We start from the raw sequence: 26455 nt of genomic DNA, 5'->3' as shown, positions 1-26455 counted from the left end.
AATGACAGTATGAAGGTTTTCTTTCCAATCAAAGCACTACAGCAGGTGGTCTCATTGATTGGCAGACCTTCAACCAAAGAGGACAGACAACAGAGTGAAATCAGTTGCAGTCGGGTTTGGTTGGAAGACAAAACCTGTTCACTCTGAGCCCTGCACAGCAAATGGTCAGATGCCTCTGATATGAAGCTTGGGTACTTGCTGTGATTATTCATAAAAAGCCAAAGCTTCAGAGGAGACTGGGAACTTGGGGAAGATTCATTAAGCATGACACATCCCTTCAGATTCCAGTTCTTCATGTTTATCCTACTATGTGGCTCCTCGGCTTTGACGTAATGCAAGAGAGTGAAAGAAACAAGGGCGTGTGAATGGGTTCATGTGACTGAAGCCACTTTGCAGCTACTTGTAAAACTCTATCTGGAGTAACATTAAGGAGGACAGTGGAAGGAGGGAGGGAGGGAGGAAAAAAATAGGGGGGAAAAGAAACATCTGAACTTCCCCCAAATCTCATTTAGGCCAAAACAATCAGGCCGGTAAAATCAAGCAGATCTCTTAAATGCACACTAGACCGCCAGGGACACTGTTATCAGCACTTTCCTTCAGGCCTGTTGTTACGATATGGTTTGAACTCCCAGCAGAGACCTCAACAGTGGAAAAAACACTGTGACATAATTATAAATTAAATGGGATTGGAGAGTAACAGTACGACCTTGTTGTAGTGCAAAAGAGTAGATCTACTCAGAAAAGTAAGAAGTGCAGTTACCTAGCACCAGTTCTTTCCATCTATCCATGCATCCATCCGCTTTCTTAACTGTTTATCCCGATTAGGGTCACAAGGGATGGAGCCCATCCCAAGCTGGTTGATTTATGGTTTCCAAATTAAGTTTTTTGTGGCACTTCAAACTACCTTGTGGTTAACTGTTGCCTTGATCCCTACACCAAACGCGGTTTTAAATTAATATAAATGTTAGCTTATATTATTAGCAAATAAGATGTGGATCTGTCCAATAAAGCTAACCACTGCTAACAAAAACACGCTATGTAAAGATAAATTCAATCCGATTTATCAGAGCTGAGCTCACCAATTCTCAGTTTAAAGTAGTACAGAAATCAAGCAATGGCTACTAGGTTAAGACAGAAACATTCAGTCATTCATAACCACTGCTTTCATAAAATCAGGGTGTATTATGTTAAAAGAAAGACTTCATGACTGACCACCATTTTTCCATGATTTTATATTTACGGTATTATTTTGACTGTTACTTATCTATTTGTGTTATTGACAGTCTTTCATTGTCTGGGGAATTATTTGATTAATGCTCAAATATTAAATAAAAATAAATAAAAGAAATCATAAAAATGGCACTCACAATTACCCAGAGCCCTATGTGATGGCTTTAATTTTTTTGTCCGCGCCTCAGTCAGCCAACGAAGATATCCACAGATTTTGGGGTCAATCAATATTTCTGATTGATCACTCCAGAGGTTCTGAGGAGATCAATGTGCCAAGAACACCTCAAAAAAATGTCCCTTTGACTATCAACTACTATCCAAGTCCAGCTGCATAACACTTGGATAAGTATAACTGTGACTAGTCCTCAAGATCAGATTTAAATCTTAGTTTCTGTTTGTGATAAACATTTTTAAAGTCAACCTTACATACAGTCAAAAACTTACAGTAGAGATTTATTTATTGGTAATTTACAATGTTAGTTATTTTTATATCTCAATGTGCTCAAGATTTCACATAAATAACAACCAGTTACATTTAGAGGTCGTCATGACCCATCCTCGGGTAGAAACCATGGTGTTTTGCCATTGTTCCCTAATGACACAAAATTGATCGATTTTTTAATTGAAAAAGTGATGTGGGAGATGAGCATGTGGTGAGGAATTATGACCCCTAATACATTAAACTATTTTGGTTTCAGAATCCCTGCAGTCGAGAATACACTAGCCCAATAATCATAGTATAGACAATCTATCAAGACGCACTGTGACATACACAAATTCCAGCCTATTATTCTTGTAATCAGTGCTGTGTACAACTAATCAGCACTGACCTCCGACGAGATCAGCTCTGCTAGCCTCATTTCATGGAAGAAGACTCTGACCATCAGTACGTGTCTCAACCCGACATCCTCACTAATAGCAGTTGCCTCCTCAAGGGCTTTCCCATCCATCAACCTGGGGGATGTTAGCCTATTAGTGGTGCTGTTTAGCTTCTACTGTAGACATTAGCAGATGCACTTAGACTTTTTTCACCACAGTGAAATGCTAACTGCTCATACTCCCATTAACAGCAGCGCTCTGATAAAGTTGCATGGTTATGTGTGTTTTGTGCATAACTTCCTTACCCAATTGAAAATTTGTGACAAAACCAGAAAGGTGGAGATGTTTACCTTCAGAAAACCGCATATATCCAGAAAAACAAAGACATGCAGCATGATATGAGCAAACTGGGTTTTAAAGGGTAAAATATCAAATTATTTTGACAATGAGGGCTTATATACCTAATCTTATCAATGCTCCATAGAAAAGACCAATAAACACAAATACTGCAATATCCTATCCCTTATCCCAAAAAGGATTACAGCTTACATGTTTCAAAACATACACTCTTTTTAAAGGCCTTACTGGACACATTTAGACTGTTAAGCTGATTATTTGATTGCTATATTATTAGGATTATTTCAAAACCAGCACAGAGCAAAAATACAACTGACTAAGTCTAGTTTCAGAGCATGCATCTCCTTCACTCAAAAAGCCATCATTCAAGCCACACCTGAACATTTCATCTTATTGTGATGAAATCCTTGCAAATCCAATCAAGTATTTGGCCAAAAATCAGTAACACTATCAGAACAAATCACAGCATATTTTTAAAGATAAAGCAACTGCTACTCGTCATATTTTCACTTTCCTAGGCATAGTCTACATAAGTCTTTCTGACTATGGTAACTATAAAAAATCATATAAAACAATAAATGAAAGAAATGACTTTGGACCATGGTGCAGAAAACACAATTGAAGTTGAAATGGCCTTTTAAAAACATTTTATGTGTAGACATTCTGTGGTTTCATTTTTTAAAATTATCTTTGTTTCAAGCAACCCTTTCCTGTTATACATGTAAATACATAACACTTAAGCTCTGACACAAATTGAATACATGTTTTATATACTGGACATGTGCACTCACTAGTGTAAAATCAATCAATCAGTTGTGGGTAAGACCCTTTACATATAAGTGCAGTAGATCGACTGTTTTTCTAACTACAAAGTAAAACACTGATCTGTGACAAACTGCCATGCCCGCGTAACCACAATTATAAATCTAGATTTTAAAAGCATACTGTTCCCCTCAGCAAAGAAGGTCTTCATAGCCTGCATGACTTTTTATTGTAACTAGGAATATGACAGCAAATCATTATTTCACTATCCAACTATGCGCAACGTCTATATTACTGTGGATATTAATTGAACTAACATATGCTTTGCTTTTATAATTCAAGCAATATCCTCCATGTTTTTCTTGGTGATGATGCACAGTCAGGATAAAAGCAAATGCCAAGCCAATCCCTTATTGATGCTGAGGGAATAGGAGAGAAACTTCCTGATGTCGTCACTCAGGGAATATTTCGAAAAGGTTTGTATTTTTAAATCTCCTCTTAAGCAATAAATACACTGAGATCCAGCACGTGAAGCTGTCACACACCCTGCTGTCTTTGTAACCTGAGATCAAAAGAGCATCTAAATGTCTAAAACCTGACCTTTAGAGCAACTCTACCACACAGACAACTCCAGGCTGAGCTGCTGTCCCTGGCTCCCCTATGATGGCGCTTTCTGCACACGGCATGAGTCATGCACACTTTTGACTCTCATCCTGACTCCGTCTGAATCCAAAATGACATGTGTTTTGTGGAAAGACTGTGACATATTCCTGCATGTGAGCAATGCTTTTGTGCTCCGCACAGCGTGCTACTGTGTGCCGGGACCAGGCCTATAACCATGTGATGCAACAACAATGATGTAACAACAATGACAGGGCTCCCCGTCCGTCATTGCGGCTTTGTCTTTGACATGGACTTATTGAAACAAACAGGGGCACAGGCATGCAGCACAGTATCTGTAATGTTTTACTATAAGAAAGATTGCTTTTGAACTGTCCGGTGCATCTCCTACGCATGCTATAATCTAGTGAAATCCACAATTATCTTATATTAAATTACACAAGGCCTATATGCTGGCTGTTTTCTATCTCTTTCTTTCGGTTGGTGCACACTCATATGCACTATTACTAATAAAAGTAGTAAAATTCAAAACTCACCTGGTCTCACCGTTCAAAAGATTACACAGAACACTGTCACTGTATCAATAAATTGTTCTTGAGGTGGATCCAGATACTGGACCTGAGTCTAAAATTGGCACAAACCACAAACAGTTGATCTGGTATGACTAGCAGCAGGTGTTTTAGTATCCCACTCTTCCATCTCACTCACAGTGAGTCTGCAGCAGCAACCGCAGCATCAAGCCAAGCTGTGGCACACAGCCTATTGGTTATAGCCTCTTTATTTTCTATCACATTCTCTCCCTGTGAAACCTCTGTCACCACTGTAACCAAGCTCAAAAAGAAGAATATTTACTTTGTGTAGCAAACATCTCTCTCTCTCTCTCTCTCTCTCTCCCCCTCACACATACAGTAGACAAGCAAATATTACAATTTTGTTTGAAAACCAACAGGTGAGAAAACTATGAGCCATTATCGTAACAGAGAAATATAATTCCCAGGTCTTTCAGGTGATTAATATGTTACTGCAACATAATGACTTGTCACACTGTCACCCATTTTTAAATTAAGTATGATAAAACAGGCTTTTTTTTTTTTTTTTTAACAGCGCTGCCACTTTTAACAGAATTCAAGCCTAAACCTTATCACAAGATACCTTTCAAAGTGATAATCCCACCATAATCTGCAGTATATTCTATATATATTATATATAGTATAGAGAGTCAAACAATCACCCTCTGTATGCTTAATATGTCATTCTACAAAGTTAATTGTTTCCTCATCCTCAACTTGACTTCTGTTTGTCACAATGGATTCCAACAGTTCCAAAAACATCAGAACTTCAAAAAGTCAATTTAAATAAATCTCTGGAAACAATGAAAAGCGTAGAACACATTTTCACCCTAAACTCGCTTAATACAAAGCTCCCCCCACCCATCAAAACTCTGAAGCTGTGCTGAAAGTATTCAGCCATATCACCGTGAAAATCTAAGATTATACATCATATTGAGCACTTGCATGGACAGCAGAGAAGAGTAGATTATGCTGCAACCGGGGTTTAAGAAGATTCTATGGATGTTTTAAGACTTTTCTGCCTTTTCTGCCCATTTATGATGGTACAACCACCAACCTGCTCTGGTGACAACTTTTCTTGTCAAACCATGCGTTTTTCTATGGTGTCATAACAACATAACATCACAATGACGAGTGACCTCACCTCTTCAGTAATTACATTGGATCAAAATGTTTTGACAGAACATTTCACAAACATCTATCCATTTCTAAAGCGTATTCCCTTGCAAACGCTGCTGAGCAAGACCGTAAATAAATACTACAGAACTACTTTTCTGAACTGTATCCATCTTTAGCCAACAGATACAGTAAAAAACAACAATAATAACACTCTTTACTTGTTCCCGGTTATAAGTGCCACTCTTCACACATTGTGACTCTAAATGTCAGCATGGAGTACAGCAGATTTCACTCACAACACAATGAGCGAGTAGAATATCAATGTAAACTAAGGCGTGTCTGACAAAATACAGATGAGTAGACTCTAGCTTTCACATCTGAATACATCCTGGTACAGAATACATTTAGTTTTTGCAGTAAGTATGGATGTCCTGTGCTGAACCATGGGGTGTGAATACTCACTTGGCGCTTCTATTTGCTGAAAGGAAAATTACTTTCTTTTAAAGTAGCTAGGAGGATTGTAGTAGTATGTAGTTTTTACATTACAAGTCCAACATGATTTAGGAGGAACTATTGTCAGAAATGGAATATAATATTCATAGGTATGTTTTTATCAGTGTATAATCACCTGAAAATAAGAATCATCATGTTTTCGTTGCCTTAAAATTAGCCATTATTAATCTACAGACACTACGGGTCGCCTTCCGTGGCGGTTGCCATGTTGAACCACCATGTTTCTACGGTGGCCAAGAAAAGACTAACCAAACACTGGCTCTAGATAGGGCCGATCACGGCCACCGTAGTTTTTCCCCCACGCTTGGATGGTGAAGCGAGTGAGTTGCAATTTGCTACTACACTGCCAGATGCCACCATCACACTGGATCTTTAACAGACCTTAAATGCAATGCAAACACAAAAGGATAAAGATAAGGATGTGGTTTTGGTGACAAAGTTGACAAACCATATGCAGATGTGGTCTGTGTGTTGGGCGTGTAATGAAATTCCTTTAAACAAGGTTCAACCATGGTTGACTCACATCAGTATCATGTGGTATTCAAGGGGTTATGAGTGTTAAAGTGTTTTTCATCAGGTATGCAATGACTTCCCTGTCTTGCAGGTGGCTGGTTATGATGTCAAAATCAATAAGAAAAGGAAAATATTTGCTGGGGGGGGGGACTGTCTACAGAAAATGATGAGGTTATGCCGGGTTGGCGCGACTGCAGCGCAGTCCCAAATCTCTCCGTCTCCTGCTCTCTGTCATACATCCATCTGTTCCAGTCTCTCTCTTTTTCTGCCTGGGTCAGTGTTACACTCTACTCAGATCAAGATTGTCTCCAGCATTTGTCACATCCCTGGCTCTGCTCCTGCATTCTCCACAGATCCTGTCTCTCCCTATTCTGTCACACTAAAGATGCATTCTGTCCATCCTAAGGAATCTCACCCTCTCCCATCTCCATCTCACCTTCTGCCTTTCTCATCTTCTGTCTTCCCATCCTCATGCTCTCTCCTTCTTCTCCTCCTACCCACACACTCATTCAGTATTCATATTTTAGAGGACATTTATGAGCATGAAACTGAGCGTGTGCATCTGCACCATTTTCGGTGCAGAGGAAACCTACATTTTCTACTCGAGCCTTCCCTGTACCCCTCCTCTTCCTTATCTAGCTAATCCAGATTCTGGTTTTGGTTTCGTGTTGCTTATCTTTTTTTAGACTGAAAGCCATGTGCCACTCACTCCTACTCTCCCTCTGCCTCTTTCTCCATCTTTTTCTCCCACTGCCACCCACTCAATCCCTTTCACCTCTTCCCACTCCATTTTCTTTCTTTCAGTTGATGTGATAGTATGTGCACTGCCGATTGCATGTGTGTTTGTGTATACATGAATGTTTTTTGTGTTGGGGTGGTAACATATGTGCTTGGCCAACCTGTCTCTGGCTTGGTGCCACAAACCATGTTCAGATCTGTATCTGGTAAGGTACCGAGAATAACTGCACCAGATTTATCCTTGCAACACTCTACTGCAGCTATAGGTTTTTAGCAGTGTGCTGAATGTATCGTGGTACTTTAAATCTCTCTCTCTCTCTCTCTCTCTCTCTCTCTCTCTCTCTCTCTCTCTCTCTCTCTCTCTCTCTCTCTCTCTCTCTCTCTCTCTCTCTCTCTCTCTCTCTCTCTCTCTCTCTCTCTCTCTCTCTCTCGACACACAACACACACTTGTATTGACCAGCTGTCTATTAATTGCTTTACCGCAAAATCGCATGATTTCAGTTCTGCAGCTTATAGATTTTGCAATACATGCAGGTCTGTCAGGGAGGGGACACACACAAACCCGCCTGCAAGGCACCTGCCAGATCATCAATGCTGTCTCATCGATATTAACACAGAGCAATGGCCTTTTTTTATTTATTTTTTTTAAATATGGCTTATTTGGATCACCTGTCCCATGATGGACTGTTAAAAAGAGCAGAAGAGCAGTCCAGAATTAAGGTGCATGCTGTAACATCTACTTCATCCACAAGACATAGCGAAGACCATCCATAAATCATGGATTGCACATGCACTGGATACAACTGCAATTATAATCGCCTGGTTATTTATCTTGAACTTGCTTTTCAAATTTTTTTTACACATTTTAGGAATAAACAATTTTCAGTCCAAAAGAGAAATTAAAACGGTTAATTTTTTGCTAACATCTGCTCTGCACACGGACAACAAAATGAACTTCAAACTCAAGGGCCTGTGGAATTATTGTTTTTAACTACAATAGTATAATATTTTGACTGGGTTCATTATCTCAGACAAAGAGCAAAATGTATATCTGAACGTAATAGTTGCAGTTTAAGTGTAAAGTTTCACTCCAATCACTCCTCAGTTTAGCTGATCCTAATACAGTACATCAATGAATGCAAGGGAGTTTTCTCCTAAATGAGTGAGAACACTTGTGTCTTGGCAGTTTAAAAAAAAAAAAAGAATTTCCTATGTCCATTCCTCTCTCACGGGCACTCACCTACACATCATCACGACAAAACAGATAGGCTGTCGAGACTATACAGGCCTACAACAAACATGGATTTCTGATTATTGTGGATTCATATACACAAAAACTACATACACATGGAATTTACATCTATACCTCGATCAATGAAAATGGAGGGAGGGTGTGCATTATTTCTAGAAAGCTGCACATAGTGTGAATATTGTTCTAAATAAACATAAAATGTACTTGCGTTGCATTCAAGGTAACGGCTACAAATCCTAAAGCCTTACTATGTATTTTTACATAAAGCCTTAAGCCTTTTAGGGTTAAGGCTCAACTATTTGAGGAAGGTACTACAGTAATACAAGAAAAACCTGAAAAACATCAAACAACGGTTCGGGCAATTATATCTCACAAGACTTCCTTCTGTTTAAAATTGCAGACCAAAAAATTTAACTGAATCTTTAGCCATGGGGTTGTGATGTTAAATTCCCATCCAAGCTGAACAGTAACATGCTTTAGGTGGTTCCTCTCTATGCTACATTATACTCTGTGTCTTTCCTATTCTTAATCCAACTTCAGACATCCATTTAAAGCAGTTGTCCGAATTATGAAAAGGCACAAATGTGAGAAACGGGCAATAATTTCTTTGCAGTCCTGCAAAAGCAACGCTGGAACATCATGAATGATTTGTTCCATCATTAATGACAGTGGTTACTGCAGGACCAAAACAATCAAATATAGAAAAATGGCCTACTTTCTGCTGCAGTGTGATTCCTTAAATACCTGTGAACACCCAAACACCAGCATTATGCCCTTCTAAATAAAATAATACGTAATAATTCATCAATATCAGAGCAGAAGAGACAATTTTCTGGCACAAGGAGAGGTCATACACAATGCTCTGGAAAACAGAGACACCATACTGTATGTGCCAGGACTCCCTGGAGGTACTGGGTTTCCACTAGGGTTGAAGCCTACCGGGATACCAGAGCACCAAGTGTAAACACTGGTGTTGATGAAGCCTTACATGGCTGGGCATGGATTGATTTTTTATTTAACTGGAATTACGTGTGAAATATGTACCGTATAATCTATACTCGATAGGCTTGATGTAAGAGACAGGAGGACGCAGTGCAGAGATCAGTATAAAAATAATAAAGATGTAAATAGTAATACCTGGGACATAGTCCAGTCCTCATATAAGTGCCATAAACACGCAGTGCCATTGCTCACAAAACTAACAAACTTATCTAGTCCCTTAGCATAAAACAGTAAACTACAACGGGTCTACGCTGCTCGATCCTCTACAACTGAAACATTGCTTAGAGAAGGCATTTGCACTTTGAGTGGCATGAGCATGATGACAATACAGGAAAAAAAACAGTATCTACTAACTGGAAGTCGTGAGGAAAGCAGGGCCCAAATGATCAGTGAAATATTCTCAGTGTGAATGATAAAGAGGTGTGACATTCCCCTTACTGTCGCTGTGCCAGGTCTTTTTTTTAAAAAAAGGGAAGCATGTCATCTACTGCACTCCCACAAGCAAAGAGTCTGGATGATACATACTAGGTTAGGCTTTAAGTCTGGTTAGACAAGTCTCTAGTTAAGAAAACGACAGGTGGACTGATGAGTTATTAAAGCATAAAAATAAATCAATAACAATATTGGTAAATGTACAACTGAATAATTTGGGGTACTGGCAAGTCAACACCATAGGCTAAGAAAGTCACATCACTTTGGCTTTTTGTAACTTATGATTGGCATCTGCCATTATTTTGGCTTTTTTTTGGTTTTCCTACAAAATTCACAAACACACAACGACTCAACCAGTGAACCCACAATCAGCTGCAACCCTTTGGTGTTTATATGTCCAACAGCATCAAAATGAGTAATTCCAACAAGTCGATTAGCAGCAGCGGCAGTAGCGTCTAATCTCATTTAAATCAGGACAGCTGCTTAAGGTGGCATCCTGTGGGCCTAGCTAATGTGGATGTGGCCTAAGAAATGTGTCTCTTAAAAAAAAAAAAAAACATGCACTGGGAAGCCGGGTCACGCTGTCCGCTCTGCATGTGCATACAGCTAAAAGGCAGGTAAATCCGTCAGATTGTCAGTCTCCTCATCCGGTAGCTGCTGCTCACCTGAATTTTGACGATGCCTTTCCAAGACCCACTGCATCGGTTCCGCTCGCTCTCCCATATCCTTCCGACTGCCGACCCGCCTCAGCCTCTCTCGCCCCGACACCGGCTCAGGGTTGTGTGTGTGTATATATATATGTATATATATGTGTGTGTGTGTGTGTGTGTGAGGAGGGTGAAATCACAAATGTCTCACCGACTGAATTATAATAACCGTACAGACGTCATTACAACAGCAGGATGAATGGACCCAGAGACATCAAAGAGCCGGAGCGTCCTCGGTTATGTGCCGGGTGTCAGGCGAACCCTGATACATGCCATCAAAAGAGCGCTATCAACGTAACACGGTCGTTTTCAAACCGACCCGACGGACTCGGTCCTCGGTTGCTTTAATTGCAACACGTCGTCGGTTGTGGCAGTTCTTTAGAGTCCTTTTTCACGTCCCTCCGTCGGGGCTCGGCATGATGATTTCTATCCACAGAAGGGTTAACAGTGCCGCGGGTTTGACGAACAAGACGGGAGCTCTTCGGTTCTCACGTTGTTAGTCAGTTAGCTTGTGTGTGTGCCATCAGCCGGACACCTCCCGAACCCCGGCACGGACGGCAGCTACACGGAGGGAGCATTTCCCGGGAATTTGGCCCAACCCCTCGGACACAGCTCCCCCCCAAAAAATAAAAAAAAAACATACGTACGAATTCGCTATTCCCCTTTTCCGTGTTTGGCTGCGCAAATCCCATACAACGTTGTGTTTACGCCAATGGTTTACGCACAACCGAGTCGTTTCAGTTAATGGCAGACAGTTTGGAGATCCTGCGGAGAAAGGGCGCCACTGGTGGTTTGTGAATATCAAGGAATAATAAGGCAAGGGATTCAAAGAGAGCAGTGTTTGCCGAGAGGTAGCCGCTCCCCTTTGTGAAGTCACTCAAAAAAGGCCTCAAGAGACTCTTGTTTGTTCAGTTTGCTGTATAGTTTGGGGAAGATGTCTGTTTTGAACGCTAACTGTTTAAAAATAGCATTAGGTTAACTGTTAATCAGGAATGTTATTAGCGTATTTGATTGGTACGGTTGTGCCACTACGCATGCGCAGTTACTATTTATCCACAGCATAGTTTGTTACCACGGTGATGAAACCGCGATGCAGACTCGTGTGGTAAATAAACATGAATTTTAAGCAACATTTTGTCCTTAACGTATACAAACCTACACTTAATACTAATAATATGTAACATAGCCCTATACGTGTAGGTTATAGGTCACATTTTTAACCATTATCAAATGTTTATTCAACGTGTTCTCCTACGTTTGGTTTCGTCTTTCTTTTGCGTCAGATAGACGGACCCAACTGAAAACATTTTCTCATTGATTACAATATTTCAATTACATCTGATGACATAAAAAAAGTTCGACTTTTTGTGCTTGTGTTTCTATCTGCGTCGTTTTACGTCAACCAGTACGCACTTGACCGACAACTCCGTACCTTACCGATTACAATCTTGACATACTGTAATCTTCTTTGGACCGACGTATAATGGGCGTGAACCCATGAAAATGGGTGTAGTGTCATCTGTCAAAAATGCAGGCTAACGAGCGAAAGCTATGCCAACAATTTATTAAAAATACATTAAATGAATGAGAAAACCCTCATCAGGACACTAGGCCTCGTACAGTCACAGGGATTTATCACAGGCTGCTGCTAAGAGTGCTGACCTCAATGCTCAGGGTTATTTGGCAGACATCTGCTGTCTGAAAATAGATTAAAAGCTGCCTGTAATTGATGTGTCAATTGCAACAGGATTCATTTTGAAAATACCTGTGAAATAATTGTTTTCATACAAACTATAATGTGAGAAACCAGTATTGCTTTGCATATTTGCAATGAAGATTTCTCACATTATATATTTCATTTGCATACACAGGGGCAAACGTGATGCAAGATGAGAAGAAAACATGACTCATTTCCTTATCAAATTGACTGAATAAGTGTCCACCTGTTTATGGCAACTGACAGATTAAGATGGTAAGTGGTCACTGTAGTGTGTGCTGCGAGGGCAAAATGCAGAAAAAGTTAGGTGCTGTTAGTTTGTCCAACAATTTCATCTGTCCTTGTATTGCATTTGTTTCCTCTCTGTCTGTCTTCTCTCTTTTTGCTTTGTTTTGGCTCTATACTCCTCTTTCAGCTTTAATTTGGAGGTTTACATCCATGTATGAACAGTGTATGATCTGTAGCCCTGTTCTGTTCTTGCTCTGTCAGAAAAAGTTTGTGATTACAAGGACTGTCAACAAAATGGACTTAAACGTCATCAGACACTCAAAGGTGAAAATCTGCATTTTACCCTCAGTAATTGTTAAATCTAAGCATACAGCGCTATAACAATTAAAATGTCACTAACTTACTCCTACTGCATGGTACCTGGAAAAATGACTACAGAAGAATATTGTCACATAAACCTTTGTGTAACATGTATTATATCTTATCATTGTAGAGATAATCAAAAGCTAAACTCTGCCATAGTGAAATAACTCTTATTGTATCCATAAAAACTCACTGGATTAAGATTTGTTTTAGGCTCTAAAACCAAGGATGTAATCAAAGAATTGTCCCCCCCCCCATTTTGACCAGATGGTACATCCCAGTCTCTCCTCCTCTCCCATTCTCCTCCCTCCTGCTTTCAGTGTCCTCCATCTCTCCGATTTCTCTCATTTTCTTATATTAAGGACATTCTCACTTCCAGAGACCGCTGCATTTCCTCCTCATCTGTTTTCGTTGTTATAGCCACAGAGCTGTTGGAGAGGTATGTAATATCCAATATTTACTCTCATCACATCACTGCAGGATTTTATATGGAAGCATTTTTGTAAAGACGTCTCCAGCTTATATTCTGTAAAGTGCAAGCTCCTGCGATTTGTTTATTCAATTTCAGCAGCGTTTGTTCCTCTTCATTATTTTTCCTCATTTGCATTTTCACTGATTTCCTTGCAGTCACCGTGGTTCTTATTTCTCTCCTCCATCTTGTGCTCCATTTATAGCACACATGACTCATGCAGTTTTACAGTGAGAGAACAGAGAGCAAGACAGAGGAAGAGCTCTTTCTTGCTCTTTATGCGTTATTGCATCTGGATTAGGCTCTTGTCAGGGTCAAAGAAATAGATTCCATCCTTGACTATGAATAAGCTCTGCAGTTGCAGTACCATTTGCTATTCCTCCATTACAAAACTATCAGATTGTCCCATGAAAAAGCTTTACACAGGAAGCTGTTGTAACATTATTTTTTCAGTGGAAAATTATATCACAGCTGCTGTGACCAAAATAAACAATTCCCTGTCCTCTGAGCATTGGAGTGTTCCCATCAATGTCATCTTTTTCCAAGGTCACATTTAAGGCCTCACTACCATATTACTGCTTCACTGCTGTACAGTGAATCATGGATTTTAATGGCTCTTTCGTATGTCAGTGTCTCTACATTAACAAGCAGATAACATGATGTCTGAGCCTAATTTAGAAGGATAATCCGGCTGTGTGTGTTTGCTGTTTTTTCTCAGTGAAGCAGCACAGAGCTGACCTTATCAAAACTCCTATCCAGACCACACCTCTGTCCCTGAGTCCATGGAAGCCAAAGCCAAGACCGGGGCTCCAGTGCCCAAAGCAGCATCTAAAGCAGAGAAGAAGGAGCCAGCAGCCCCCCCACGCAAGGCTGAGCCTGCCCCTGCAGCCCCTGAGCCTGAGAATCCTCCTCCCCAGGATGGGGCAGCAGAAGCTGAAGCAGCAGCGGAAGGTGACGAGGCTGCGGCCTCCGGCACAGACTCTCTGGAACACCTGAAACCTTTTCTCATTGGTGGTGCTGTTATTGCTGCAGGAGCCATTTTGTTGGGAGTGTTGCTACTGGCAAGGAGAAATTAAAACCAAATTGTTATCTCAAATTAATGTATCTATTGGTTGATGAGTTAGAGCATTGTTGCTGAGTGGTTCACAGACTATGACGGGGAATGGGGAGTCACTGTGCATCCAGTGTTTTTTGGGTTTTTTTGTTCTGCTTTCACTTGTAGTGAATCAAACCATTCAAGTTTTGATCAAGGCTGTATATGGAGCATAATTACGCATAGTATATGCATGAAGTTGCTTAAATACTGCATCGGAACTGTAATAATCTATTTCTTAAAAAAAATAACTCACACTGTAGTACTGAGCTTAAATGCATAAACTCTTTAAAGGTAGCTTATTCAACTGCTTTATCTTGTTTCATCCAGTTTGCACAAATATTGACAAAAGCTTGCAATATTTGTACATTCTTGCACTGGAAATGAGCTTGGTTCACTTTGCTTAAAGATCATTGAAAACTGTAATACTGTTGAAACTTAATACTGGCGATCAGAGTTGGTTTAGGTTTTCTTTTACTTACTAATAAGACAACTGAAACGGTGGGCCTGAAAGGAGGTGGACATATGCATTGTGATATATTGCACATATTTTGGCTAAATCAATATTAAAGTGAAGGGATTCAGTTTCTCTTTCTTCAGGTTACAGGGAGAGGGACACTGAATCCCTGCATGTCCAAAACATGTCAAAAAGAGAGCAGCAAAGTGCAATAAAAAATACAAATCAACAAGAAAATATAAGCATAAGGTGGTTTAGAAAGGAGATGTAGGGGATTGTTGGATATAAAACATGTACAGTATGTGGCAGAGAATAATAGTAAAGTTACTTCTTGCTGTAGAATAAGAGTTTTATTTTACTGTCAAATGATGTCACAAATCAATAACCTTTCATGTCTTTCAACAGCCACAGTTGTGCTAGTTCAATCTGTTTACATCCTACAGTAGCTGAAGCAGGATGAACAGCCATTCATGTTGCAGTATCAGGTTTAAAGCCTGCTGCCAATACATTTGAGTTGCTTTTCTCTTCACCGTGTTCCCCTTATGTAGCTTTTGGAAAAAAAAACTCATTAATAACTAAGAACATCTGTTACGTGATGAGAAAATCCTAGGCTGCTCATGCAGTGAAACTGGGGTGTAGATGAAGTGCTGTTGTATAGTTTACTCAAAGGGGAAAAAATGTCAAGCAGTCACAGTTTTGTTGCTGCACATACTCACACTCTGTACAGCTGTACACAATATTGTCCACTCACATGTAAAGCTCATGGGGATGTTGCATAAGTAGATAAGCAGAAAGACAGTTCTGACACACACCATTTCTTGATTTTATTTGTAAGGGTATATATGAATTTTACCTCACATTACTGGCCAAAAATATTGTACGAACATACTGCATTCACCACAGTCAACACCCCAACCACATCCAAAAGAAAATACGCCAACACCAAAACAAACTTCACCTTACATTGTACAATACAGTGTACCAAAAAAAAAGACAAATCCTATTTTCATAATTTCAACAGCGTATAAATGCAATAATTCAGATAGGACTCCTCATTTAGCACACGTGCTGTAGCAAGTTAAATTACATAAATGATGATGTACGGTAATAATATTGTTGGTGATGATTATGTATGATGTTATTGATGGCATTGACGGTGATATTACAGACGATGATGGTAATGATGATGTTTTCCATGATGACAGTAATGATGGCTATGATATATTTTTGATATATTTCTAACATATTTTCCGTATGCACATTCCCCTCTGCCCCCAAACTCCTAAATGTAAAGAAGAAAAAGGTTGTAATCTAACCTTAATTAAAGTCAGTGAACCAGCCCAAGGGAGTATTTCATTGAGAACAATTGCACTCTTTATTTAATATTATTCAAAATTAGGAAACCTACATTTGCAAATAGAGCTTCAGCTCTGCTAATTATTTAGAGTATGGTGTACCTGTCTTTCCATTAAACTGATCATTAATTTGTGTTTGTGTGATTCATTTGAAATCTCAGTCAATATAATAATAAGGATTTCTTTTTTCATATAAGCATGGTGGAGCAGTTACCGTTTCAGTTAACTTTTTACAAAATGCTTAAAAGCTAACAACTTGGAGGTACACACTTTGCACATGTCTTTAATTACTCTTTAATGAACACATTTGAGGGATATTTACTAAAATATTTAAGTGTTTGGTCAGTGTGTATTGTAATGTGGTTATTTTTGCTTTTAGTTATCAATATATATACTGGCCTACAAAAGCCATTATGGGTCAGCTCTACTGTGCTCTACTTGTACCCACCACACCCACAAAGATGTTTCTTTATTCTAGCGGAATAGACCTCTTCTCGGGACCCAGATAGAGGCTGCGTAACTGTGCTGGGGGTATGCTGAGGTTACCAACAGAATAAAAAGAAATCATAAAGTTATAGGCCTAGACTTGTGCAACAAAACATGCAAGAGGTTCAGGGAGATGTCAATAAGCATGCATGGTCTTTACTGAAAACTATTGAAGCTCTGTGGTCTTCATAACGAAAACAAAGGAGTACACCATTGTACAAATGTTTTACTTTGGGGCATCTGCTATTTGTTTTTTACATAGTACCAGTGTGAAAGCTTTTGACAAATAATGTGTGCGGCTTCTGTACTGAATTTAAACTCAGTTTCCATTTTATTAGATACACATTGTTAAAACTAATGCAGTCTTAAACAACATTATGCAGGTTATAATGTTTGTAAATGTAATCAGTTGTGGTTCAGACTGTTGAACAAAACTGTTCAATGTTATTTTAGAGGCTGTAATTTGTGGTGCTGTTGAAGTGTACAACGTTATACTGAAAGATGCATCAAATATTTAGGGTAAGGGTGTATCTTCTAACTGTCCATGTTTATTATCAGTAAACCAATGCGGAAATTATGCTTTTATTCTGAAGGATTCTATCCGGAAGTCTCACTGTTGTTGCTGCTCAAGAGAACGAGGGAAGCTGCCATCCTTTTGGCGCAACTCATTTTGCTTAGAATAATATAAAATTTAAGTTTTAGATAAACTATATTCGTTACGGTGAGTAAATACAAACTGAAGTTATTTTAGACTTTATGTTCTGACAGGTTAATTGCTAACATTATGTCAACTCGTGGCAGCATGTTCCTAGATGCTAACGTTGGCTAACAGTTTACTGTTGTGCTAATCGCGTGGCTACCATGGATGTGCTTAACGTTAGCTAATCTTGCAAATTAACTAATCCGCCAGGTTATTATTCGAGGTATTATTCCTGATAATCATTTCAGTGAACGTCCAGTTAAGTTTTGTAGCTATTTAAAATGTTACCAAATCATTGAAGTTTAGCCAACGTTATCCGATACAGCGTTTACGTTACCAGTTGGCGAGCAGCTTGATTTCCTAGGAGGAATTCACATATTTGTATAAAAATAAATACTAACCGAGTTAATTGACGCTAGCTAGCTTAGTTATCTTACTAGCACTGGATACACTGTACACTCAGGTATGAACGTCAACAAGGTGGTGTGTGCCTCTGTCCCCAGGTGTCCAACAATGATCATCCCTGTCCGATGCTTCACGTGTGGGAAGATTGTGGGTAACAAGTGGGAGGCATACCTCGGCCTACTTCAAGCAGAGTATACTGAGGGGTAAGATAAATACCTGCTGGTTTGTGTTGTTTCAATAATGTTACATCTCCAGATGTCGCTCATAGTTGTGGTTCTTGGCAATATGTAATTTAATATGTTTAATATATGAGTAAGGATTAAGTCAAAATCAAAACTATTTAGATATACAACTTGTATGTAAGCGGCTGTGCCAACTTTATTTTCTAGAAGCAGTCAAGTGGAAATACAACATAGTAAAACCTTTTTAGACTATTCAGTTGTCATAGGCTGTGCTAATGTCCTCAAGGTTTCGAGTGGTCTACATTCAGACTTGAATGCATTGATGGACTGAATAATAGCAATTTCCTGAGGCCATTTAGTCTACTATTATGACTATTGTATGCAATAATGTCCATGTAGTTTACTCATTCATCTGGTGAACTGTATACCGTACATTGAGACTAACATTACCTCCTTACTCCCTCTTAAGAGATGCTCTTGATGCCCTGGGCCTGAAGAGATACTGCTGTCGGAGGATGCTCCTTTCTCACGTGGATCTTATTGAGAAATTGTTGAATTATGCTCCACTGGAGAAGTGATTGGAAATGGTCAACTTCAAGAACTGCAAGGACTTGGTTGGGCTGTGGCATGGACAGATTCATATAATATTGATGTGTAACAACAAATGCCGACCACAGTGAAAATCTTTGGAACATTCATTTGTGCGCTGATGTGATAATACTTTTTTTTTTTTTTTTTTAAATAAAGTTGTTAAAATGACACTGCTACCTTTTTATTACTGGCTTGTCTAGTTACATAGATTAACCTGTCTTTCTGCAGGAACTAAAAAGGTGAAAATTAGTTCATACATTTGTGCACTGTCACTGTTGTGCGTTCAAGCAAAGCAGCACCTGAAATGGAGAAAAATTACTGCTATTAACTTTAGTTTCTGTAAAAAAAACAATCAGACCTATAGAGAAGTGCATGTGAATCACTATCGGCTTCTGTGGTAAGAGGTGTCATCGTTACCAGTAAATAGTAATAAAAGTACTCCAGGTGTTTTGAGTGCTTCAAGTCAAAAACATTTTTTTAATGTTCTAAAAATACAATTATAGGTAATTATTCGGTTATACTTAGTGAGCAGATGTAATACGACCTAAATGCCTGAGAAGAAAAAACGTTTTTGGGGGAATGTTTTTTAATTTGTAGATTTAATACAAAAGAAAGTGATGAAAACATTACACTGCATTACATTTACACGGTTTTAAGAGGTGTTCCTGCGCATGCGAGCATTGGAATCTCATGTTCCAGCAACAAATCTACAACCACATTTTTTTCCTATAGCAGGTAAAAGTCCCAGTATGTACAGACGACTGGAGAACAAAAAAGTACACCGTAGACTTTTGGAGATACATCTTCAGTCCCACCTTAGAATTCTCCAGGTTTTTATACAGCTTGGTGCAGAAATAAAAAAAAGTCCTGTCTTCTTTCTGCTTCACACTTAAACACTCCGACAGTCTGGGGAGGAGAAAAAAAAAGCATACTTTTCAAAGCCACATTCAGACGAATTAAATATGGACTGTACAGTACTACTAGGTGGCTTTTTGTCCTTAGACTTAACAGTTCAGTGCACAGAAATAACTCAACTAAAAATAACTACTGACCTTTACTCCATGAACCATTTTGTGTCTAAAAGGATTTAGGTGCCATTTAGAACCAGAGGCATGTGCCTAGTAATGTGCACTCCTGAACTATATAAAAATGGATTACAAAATTATGTGCCTGAATATATTCTATGTTGAAATTGTATTTTATTCAATCGCAAGATTATTGTAAGATTATGTTCACTGACTTAATGAAATACAATATGAAGAAAGTTTTGTATTGTGTTGGTTTTATATATATATATATTAATAAATATATATATATAAAACCTTTATTGAATCGGGTATTCTCATTTAGGTCAAGGTCTGTTTTGCAAGAGACCTCAGCAGAAGCAACAGAAGAAACAGAACAGATCAGACACACAAACAAAACACAACCAGCCACATTGAAGCACACAAACAGCATCAGAAACAATCAGGCATCTCTTAGGAGGTCCAAAATTAAAAGTTGAAATTCATCCAATAGGATGACACTTTAAAGTTCATTCCATTCATATGGGGCAGAGTACCAGAACAACAATGGAACGGTCTGATGGGTGAAAAGTACATAAGTTACGTAAGTGTATAAATTAGAGGGAAGCTTACCAAGTTAGCGGTATCTGTCTCTGTGGTCTCTGTGCCTTTCTCGTTCCCGTGAGCGTTCCCTATCCCTATCCCCGCGATCTCTGCGTCTTCGAGACATTCCCGCACCGTCCCAACCGGAAGAATCTTCTCTGTCACGTTCTCTGTCACGATCTCGCTCTCGGTCCCGACCCCTGTCCCGGTCTCTTTCTTCGTCCCCAGAACGACTGGTACTCCTGCACAGAAATGTGTGTATTTGTGTGATACAAACTGATAAGAAAAGCTTATGCTAGTTCCATCCAGCTAGTTTAGTGTATTTATGGACTGCAAGATGCATCACGTCTTAGAGTCCTGAAGCATAATTAGACAAACCTGTAGCCGTAGTTGCCCTGGATAGAGACTAGACAGTCTTTGAGTGAGGTGACCAGGGCTTGGCAGCGTTCATCTCCATACACTCTGGACTGCTTAATGATGGCAATGGCAGTTAATAGAGTCTCCATGGCCACCCGCAAGTCTCCTGTATTAACAATAAAAGTAAAGTTAAGTATTTAAGCACTTTAAAGCTCTTAAGTTTAGGGTTAATAAAGTATGACATTTAAAGCACTCGCATCCATTTAGAATTAAGTTACAAAAAGACTGGAAATCAGTAACATCACTTGGTTGTGACTGACCATATTGATGGAGAACCTTTGGCAGCCAATGACAACTTTCACCATGATTAGATTATACTACACCTTTGGAGTTACACTATCGTACTCTAAGTCACATACAGCATTCATAACAAAAGCATTGCATTCGCATCAGTCATTCTCTTATGCTCGCAGTAGTGTGACTAACCTGAAATGATTTGGCCATAATCTATCCACAATACCCAACAGCATTTTGTGCATATAATTGTAATAATTACGCACATGATGAAATGACAAAAAACACAGCAGATTAGCTTTGGTTGTGAGTGTTAGATAAATTACGACTAAGGCTAATTATTTCCAAACTTTACAGTGTTGTTGTTGTCATCACTATTTTATGTTGCAGAGAAATATTTCAGATTTGAAACCAACTTTTCAGAGACTTTAAATAGGTACAGGAGAAGTGCACTGAATAAAGGGTCTGAATACTTTAGTTAATACATTAACAATCAAAAATAGGAAAGTGTAAAAATAAATGTCTACTTTGTCATTAGGAAGGTACTGTGACAAAAATGTTTAGTTAATTTTATCTATAAAATAAAAAGGTGGATGGGGAACAGCTTTTTGTCTTTTCATCTGTCCGTCAGTCATAAGTAGTGACCAGTTCTTTCTTTAAATTACATAACAAGTTCTGGGTTCTTTCTTTCACTTCACAGAATCTGACCAACTGTACTTACCAGCTGTTGCTCCAGACACAGCCTTGGTGATGGCACTGCTGGCAACAGCTCTGTTTCTGTTCATCAGCTCCTCGAAATCTCTGTCTGTACTTTGAGGTGTGTGTCTGAAAAATACAGACTGTTGTCATACATCTTAATTTGTTGTACCATCCTAAATATGTTCCATTCTTTTGTATTCCCCTCTGCATCCTAGCCTTTTGCTGCTTTTAAATATCCACTTTCCACAACAGTATTATCAAGTTTCATTTTATCACTAGGAAAAAAACATATACACTGAACAAAATTATAAACGCAACGCTTTTGTTTTTGCCCCCATTCATCATTGAACTCAAAGATCTAAGACTTTCTCTATATACACAAAAGGCCTATTTCTCTCAAATATTGTTCACAAATCTGTCAAAATCTGTGTTAGTGAGCACTTCTCCTGTGCCAAGATAATCCATCCACCTCACACGTGTAGCATATCAAGATGCTAATCAGACAGCATGGGTATTGCACAGGTGTGCCTTTGGCTGGCCACAATAAAAGGCCAATCAAAAATGTGCAGTTCCATCACACAGCACAATGCCACAGATGTTGCAAATTTTGAGGGAGCGTGCAATTGGCATGCTGACTGCAAGAATGTCCACCAGAGCTGTTGCCTGTGAATTGAATGTTCATTTCTAAACCATAAGCCGTCTCCAAAGGCGTTTCAGAGAATTTGGCAGTACATCCAACCGGCCTCACAACCGCAGACCACGTGTAACCACACCAGCCCAGGACCTCCACATGAGACCAGCCACCCGGACAGCTGCTGCAACAATTGGTTTGCATAAACAAAGAATTTCTGCACAATCTGTCAGGAACCGTCTCAAGGAAGCTCATCTGCATGCTCGTCGTCCTCATCGGGGTCTCGATCTGACTACAGTTCGTCGTTGTAACCGACTTGAGTGGGCAAACGTTCACATTCGATGGCGTGTGGCACTTTGGAGAGGTGTTCTCTTCATGGATGAATCCCGGTTTTCACTGTACAGGGCAGATGGCAGACAGCGTGTACGGCATCATGTGGGTGAGTGGTTTGCTGATGTCAACGTTGTGGATCGAGTGGCCCATGGTGGCGGTGGGGTTATGGTATGGGCAGGCGTGTGTTATGGACAACAAACACAGGTGCATTTTATTGATGTCATTTTGAATGCACAGAGATACTGTGACGAGATCCTGAGGCCCATTGTTGTGCCATTCATCCATGACCATCACCTCAAGTTGCAGCATGATAATGCACGGCCCCATGTTGCAAGGATCTGTATACAATTCCTGGAAGCTGAAAACATCCCAGTTCTTGCATGGCCAGCATACTCACCGGACATGTCCCATTGAGCATGTTTGGGATGCTCTGGATCGGCGTATACGACAGCGTGTTCCAGGTCCTGCCAATATCCAGCAACTTCACACAGCCATTGAAGAGGAGTGGACCAACATTCCACAGGCCACAAACAACAACCTGATAAACTCTATGCGAAGGAGATGTGTTGCACTGCGTGAGGCAAATGGGGTCACACCAGATACTGACTGGTTTCCAGACCCCCCCGGACCCCCCCAATACAGTGAAACTGCACATTTTCGATTGCCTTTTATTGTGGCCAGCCTAAGGCACACCTGTGCAATACCCAAGCTGTCTGATCAGCATCTTGATATGCCACACGTGTGAGGTGGATGGATTATCTCGGGAAAGGAGAAGTGCTCACTAACACAGATTTTGACAGATTTGTGAACAATATTTGAGAGAAATAAGCCTTTTGTGTATATAGAGAAAGTCTTAGATCTTTGAGTTCAGCTCATGATGAATGGGGGCAAAAAAAAAGTGTTGCGTTTATAATTTTGTTCAATGTAGTTAGAAATATAAAACAGTGCATGTTCTCACTTTTGTTGGCTGTAGGCATTGCTGCTGTGCCCGTCTTGTGCTTGTGGGGTGAAGAAAGTTGGATTTATATGCAGACTGGGAGAAGGCTGGCTTGGAGCATGGACTGGAGGAGGGGGGAACAAGGGGGGTGGCAGGGGCGGAGGGACGTTTGGCGGCATATGTGGGAAGGGAGGAGGTGGCTGGCCAAAGCAAGGCATTGGTAATGAGGGAAACCTGTTTGCAAGGGGATGTGATGGAAAAAGTGGAAGTATAGGGGGAGGGCTGGGCTCCTGTGATAATAATGAGGGAATTTTTTCCAAAGAATCGGACTCCTTGGGATCTTTGGAATTAAGACGCATGGGTATACCTACAAAGAACACATTGTTTTTGTTAGAAATGACAAAGACAATGACATAAAATGCAATAAAATAAAAAAATGAATAGTATTCTCTTACGTTTATTTGCTGCATCCTCAAACACAGTGAGATTCTGGCGAGTGGCAAACCGGCAGTCTATCCTTTCCCCATTAAGTTCACATTGGGGTATTTTTTCCAACAATATTTTCAATGACTCTTCTGAGGTTACCACCACTTCTGCATACCTGTATTACAGAGTAGAAGGTCACCAACATTAACTAGTCACAGAAATCCAAATCTTTAATAAATCAAAACAAGCTTCCAATATTTATTTATACTTTATAAAACACCTGATCTGCAACCACTCACCCCCTTGACTGGCCATTAGCTCTGTTTTCAGCAAATTTGATGTCTATGATGTCCTTCACACCCAACGTTTGAGCCATGCTCATGAGGTCCTTATCAGATGTCCACTGGAGGTAGTGGCAGGTTTGGGAGGAAGAGATGAGAAAATGCCAGGAGGGTAGATAGTTACTTATTATCTTGATAAATAGGACCACCGTTAAAGAAACAAAAGTATGTGATTGACAGAAACAGACTCATATGTAGTGCTGAGTAAAACTATTTTTGTTAATAAGGACAGATTGTTGTGGATATATTTCAAAATATTCATGTCCATTATGAACTGTGTTCAGACTAACATTAGATTATGCTTACTTTAACTGTGGGTCAAATGTACGTTTGGTACCTGGCATTTGGAACGAGGTTGTCTTAAAGCTGCACTCTGTAACCTTTTTAAAGAATAACTCAAACATAGTGGGCCTTCTAATGCTAATTTCTTGCCACGGATCAAGCATACCCGTACTACCAGTGTTGGTGGGTGAAAGCAAACAAACCAGTCTATGCACAATTAAATTCTCTATTTTCCTCCAAGACTTCCCCCTTTATTGGAATCCAGAGCTACACTAGCTAGAAAGACTCAAGACCATTAAACCCCGCTATTGAAGTCTGGCAAAATATAGAGGAAAAAACACCAGGTCAGGACATAATGTATAAGAACATTTTATTTGATGAAATCATAAAAACATATTGGACGATAAAATACAAATGGAATCAACATTACCATAAAGAGGGTGTTACTCACCCAAGAGAAATTTCCAATATACAAAGACAGTCTCCTCAGTGAGTTTCCTCCTTTCTGACTTTTCACAGTTGATTTATCCTCCTCTTTAGCTGTTGTCTCTTTAGGAAGCGTCACATTTGTAACTGTTTTGTCCCGATCGACCGAGCCAGTCAGAACAGCGTCAAAAAGTTCATTTGCTTCAGCAATTCTGTCCAAATCCTGTGTAGAATAAAATAAAAATGTAAAAAAAATCAATGAATGTCAATGTGCATCAATGAACAAAACATACAAGAAGAAATACAAATCCAAGCAGCTGCAGCAGCAGGAAGTATTGAATGACAAGGATCATTCCCAGATTATCCTGCTTGAGTCAGTAAAGGTTCTACACTAGGGGATACCTGAAGTTGCCAGAAAAGGAGAACTACAAAACTGAATGAAAGTACCTTCACTAGATGTAACTCAGCTGACTCAGCGGCTGAAACAAACCTACACACCTGAACATATGACAGCACAACATCACATGAAGATGGAGACTGTCTACTCAAGTGACTGTACCTGAAGGCTCATAAATTCCTGAAAACCACGGACCGTTTTATTCTCATTAAGCAACAAAAAGACTGAACATTTGCGTTCAGTTCACTCAGGTGATACCAAACCACAACAAGGTGCCGACAACTTTACATCTTCACCCCTGTGCTGCTTTCACTGATGCATTTGCTGAGATTTTAAAAACAAGAAAAGTAAACTACAAACTCACGTCGTCGTTTTGACTCAGGTCGCTGTACAGATCTATGCGAGCCTTATTGGAGGTACTCGGTCCGGCTGCACGTCCTGCAGCAGCCATCCCGCGGGCCTCAGACGATCCAGCTGGTCGGACTGAAACTGGCGCTAGTTTCTTTGTTTTCAGTGTAGCTCGCTCACTCTGCTATATTATCCGCACATTACGACAACAGGTGCACCGCCAATGTTCAAGATAGGTTGTTATGGTGAAGCCTTGTTTCTAACGGTGGCTATAACGTTAACTAACGTTCCGCTTGAGACCGCAAATGATGAAAACCGTGGCTCAAAAAAAAACAATAAAACCTGATACCAAACCGATTAATACGACAAGCGGACATATGGCAAGAGGTTATATTTTAATGAACACTTTGAAAACACATGCACCGCCTTTCATGTACGAGTGCATGTACAAATAGTTTCGCCTCAGCTAATGCTAAAATTGCTAGTACGTGATCATTGCGCTAAATCCGTCCGGGCTATTTCACCGGTTAGCAACAACAAACTACGTTGGTTCCTATGGGCAAGCCCCTTCACACTCCTCTGATGAGTGGGACACGCTTTTGACTGTGACGCTAATTATATAAAATAACTGAAAATACGCCAATTAAGTAATACTCTTTTACTATACCACACCGACGAACTAACACTGGCCAATTGT

At 39.7% G+C, this 26455-nt stretch overlaps 3 protein-coding genes and 1 long non-coding RNA gene across 10 annotated transcripts in view; 2 read left to right on the top strand and 2 right to left on the bottom strand.

Moving 5' to 3' along the window:
• Window positions 1–11411, bottom strand: part of dagla (diacylglycerol lipase, alpha) — a 35071-nt gene extending 23660 nt beyond the window's left edge. For both annotated transcript variants that reach the window (XM_051379372.1, XM_051379373.1), the window contains exon 1: window positions 10593–11411. The gene's annotated coding sequence lies outside the window, so the exon portion shown is untranslated. The remainder of the gene's footprint in view (window positions 1–10592) is intronic.
• Window positions 11412–11470: 59 nt separating this feature from the next.
• On the top strand, window positions 11471–16449 carry LOC127351651 (uncharacterized). 6 transcript variants are annotated; one of them, XR_007880927.1, is made up of 5 exons: window positions 11471–11485; window positions 12506–12606; window positions 12841–12903; window positions 13210–13381; window positions 14130–16449. It is a non-coding gene; the product is annotated as an uncharacterized LOC127351651 (long non-coding RNA). The 6 variants fall into 6 exon arrangements; XR_007880923.1 differs by lacking the exon at window positions 11471–11485 and adding an exon at window positions 11600–11739; XR_007880926.1 differs by lacking the exon at window positions 11471–11485 and adding an exon at window positions 11600–11739 and having other exon boundaries at window positions 12767–13381.
• A 929-nt stretch (window positions 16450–17378) lies between these two features.
• Window positions 17379–18848, top strand: polr2l (RNA polymerase II, I and III subunit L). The gene is made up of 3 exons (XM_051379396.1): window positions 17379–17523; window positions 18006–18110; window positions 18559–18848. Exons 2-3 carry the CDS (start codon window positions 18016–18018, stop codon window positions 18665–18667), a joined length of 204 nt encoding a protein of 67 aa, XP_051235356.1. The 5' UTR covers window positions 17379–17523; window positions 18006–18015; the 3' UTR covers window positions 18668–18848.
• A 400-nt stretch (window positions 18849–19248) lies between these two features.
• Window positions 19249–26434, bottom strand: LOC127351644 (cleavage and polyadenylation specificity factor subunit 7). The gene is made up of 9 exons (XM_051379389.1): window positions 25775–26434; window positions 25039–25236; window positions 24264–24367; window positions 23994–24139; window positions 23560–23905; window positions 21660–21763; window positions 20666–20810; window positions 20318–20529; window positions 19249–19586 (listed from the first exon to the last, which is right to left on the bottom strand). The coding sequence occupies exons 1-8, from the start codon at window positions 25859–25861 to the stop codon at window positions 20322–20324; spliced, it is 1338 nt and encodes a 445-aa protein (XP_051235349.1). The 5' UTR covers window positions 25862–26434; the 3' UTR covers window positions 19249–19586; window positions 20318–20321.
• Window positions 26435–26455: the final 21 nt, after the last annotated feature.

Source organism: Dicentrarchus labrax, unplaced genomic scaffold, assembly GCF_905237075.1.
Source record: "Dicentrarchus labrax unplaced genomic scaffold, dlabrax2021, whole genome shotgun sequence".
Taxonomy (NCBI): Eukaryota; Metazoa; Chordata; class Actinopteri; family Moronidae; genus Dicentrarchus; species Dicentrarchus labrax.
This window is presented reverse-complemented; position numbering and strand designations above follow the sequence as displayed.

Coding starts and splice junctions, on each gene's coding strand:
- polr2l (XM_051379396.1), top strand. CDS start 18,016: ATGATCATCCCTGTCCGATGCTTCACGTGTGGGAAGATTGTGGGTAAC. Junction 18,111..18,558: donor CAAGCAGAGTATACTGAGGG/GTAAGATAAATA, acceptor CTCCCTCTTAAG/AGATGCTCTTGATGCCCTGG.
- LOC127351644 (XM_051379389.1), bottom strand. CDS start 25,861: ATGGCTGCTGCAGGACGTGCAGCCGGACCGAGTACCTCCAATAAGGCT. Junction 23,906..23,993: donor TGAGGATGCAGCAAATAAAC/GTAAGAGAATAC, acceptor TGTTCTTTGTAG/GTATACCCATGCGTCTTAAT. Junction 20,530..20,665: donor CAGGGCAACTACGGCTACAG/GTTTGTCTAATT, acceptor ATTTCTGTGCAG/GAGTACCAGTCGTTCTGGGG.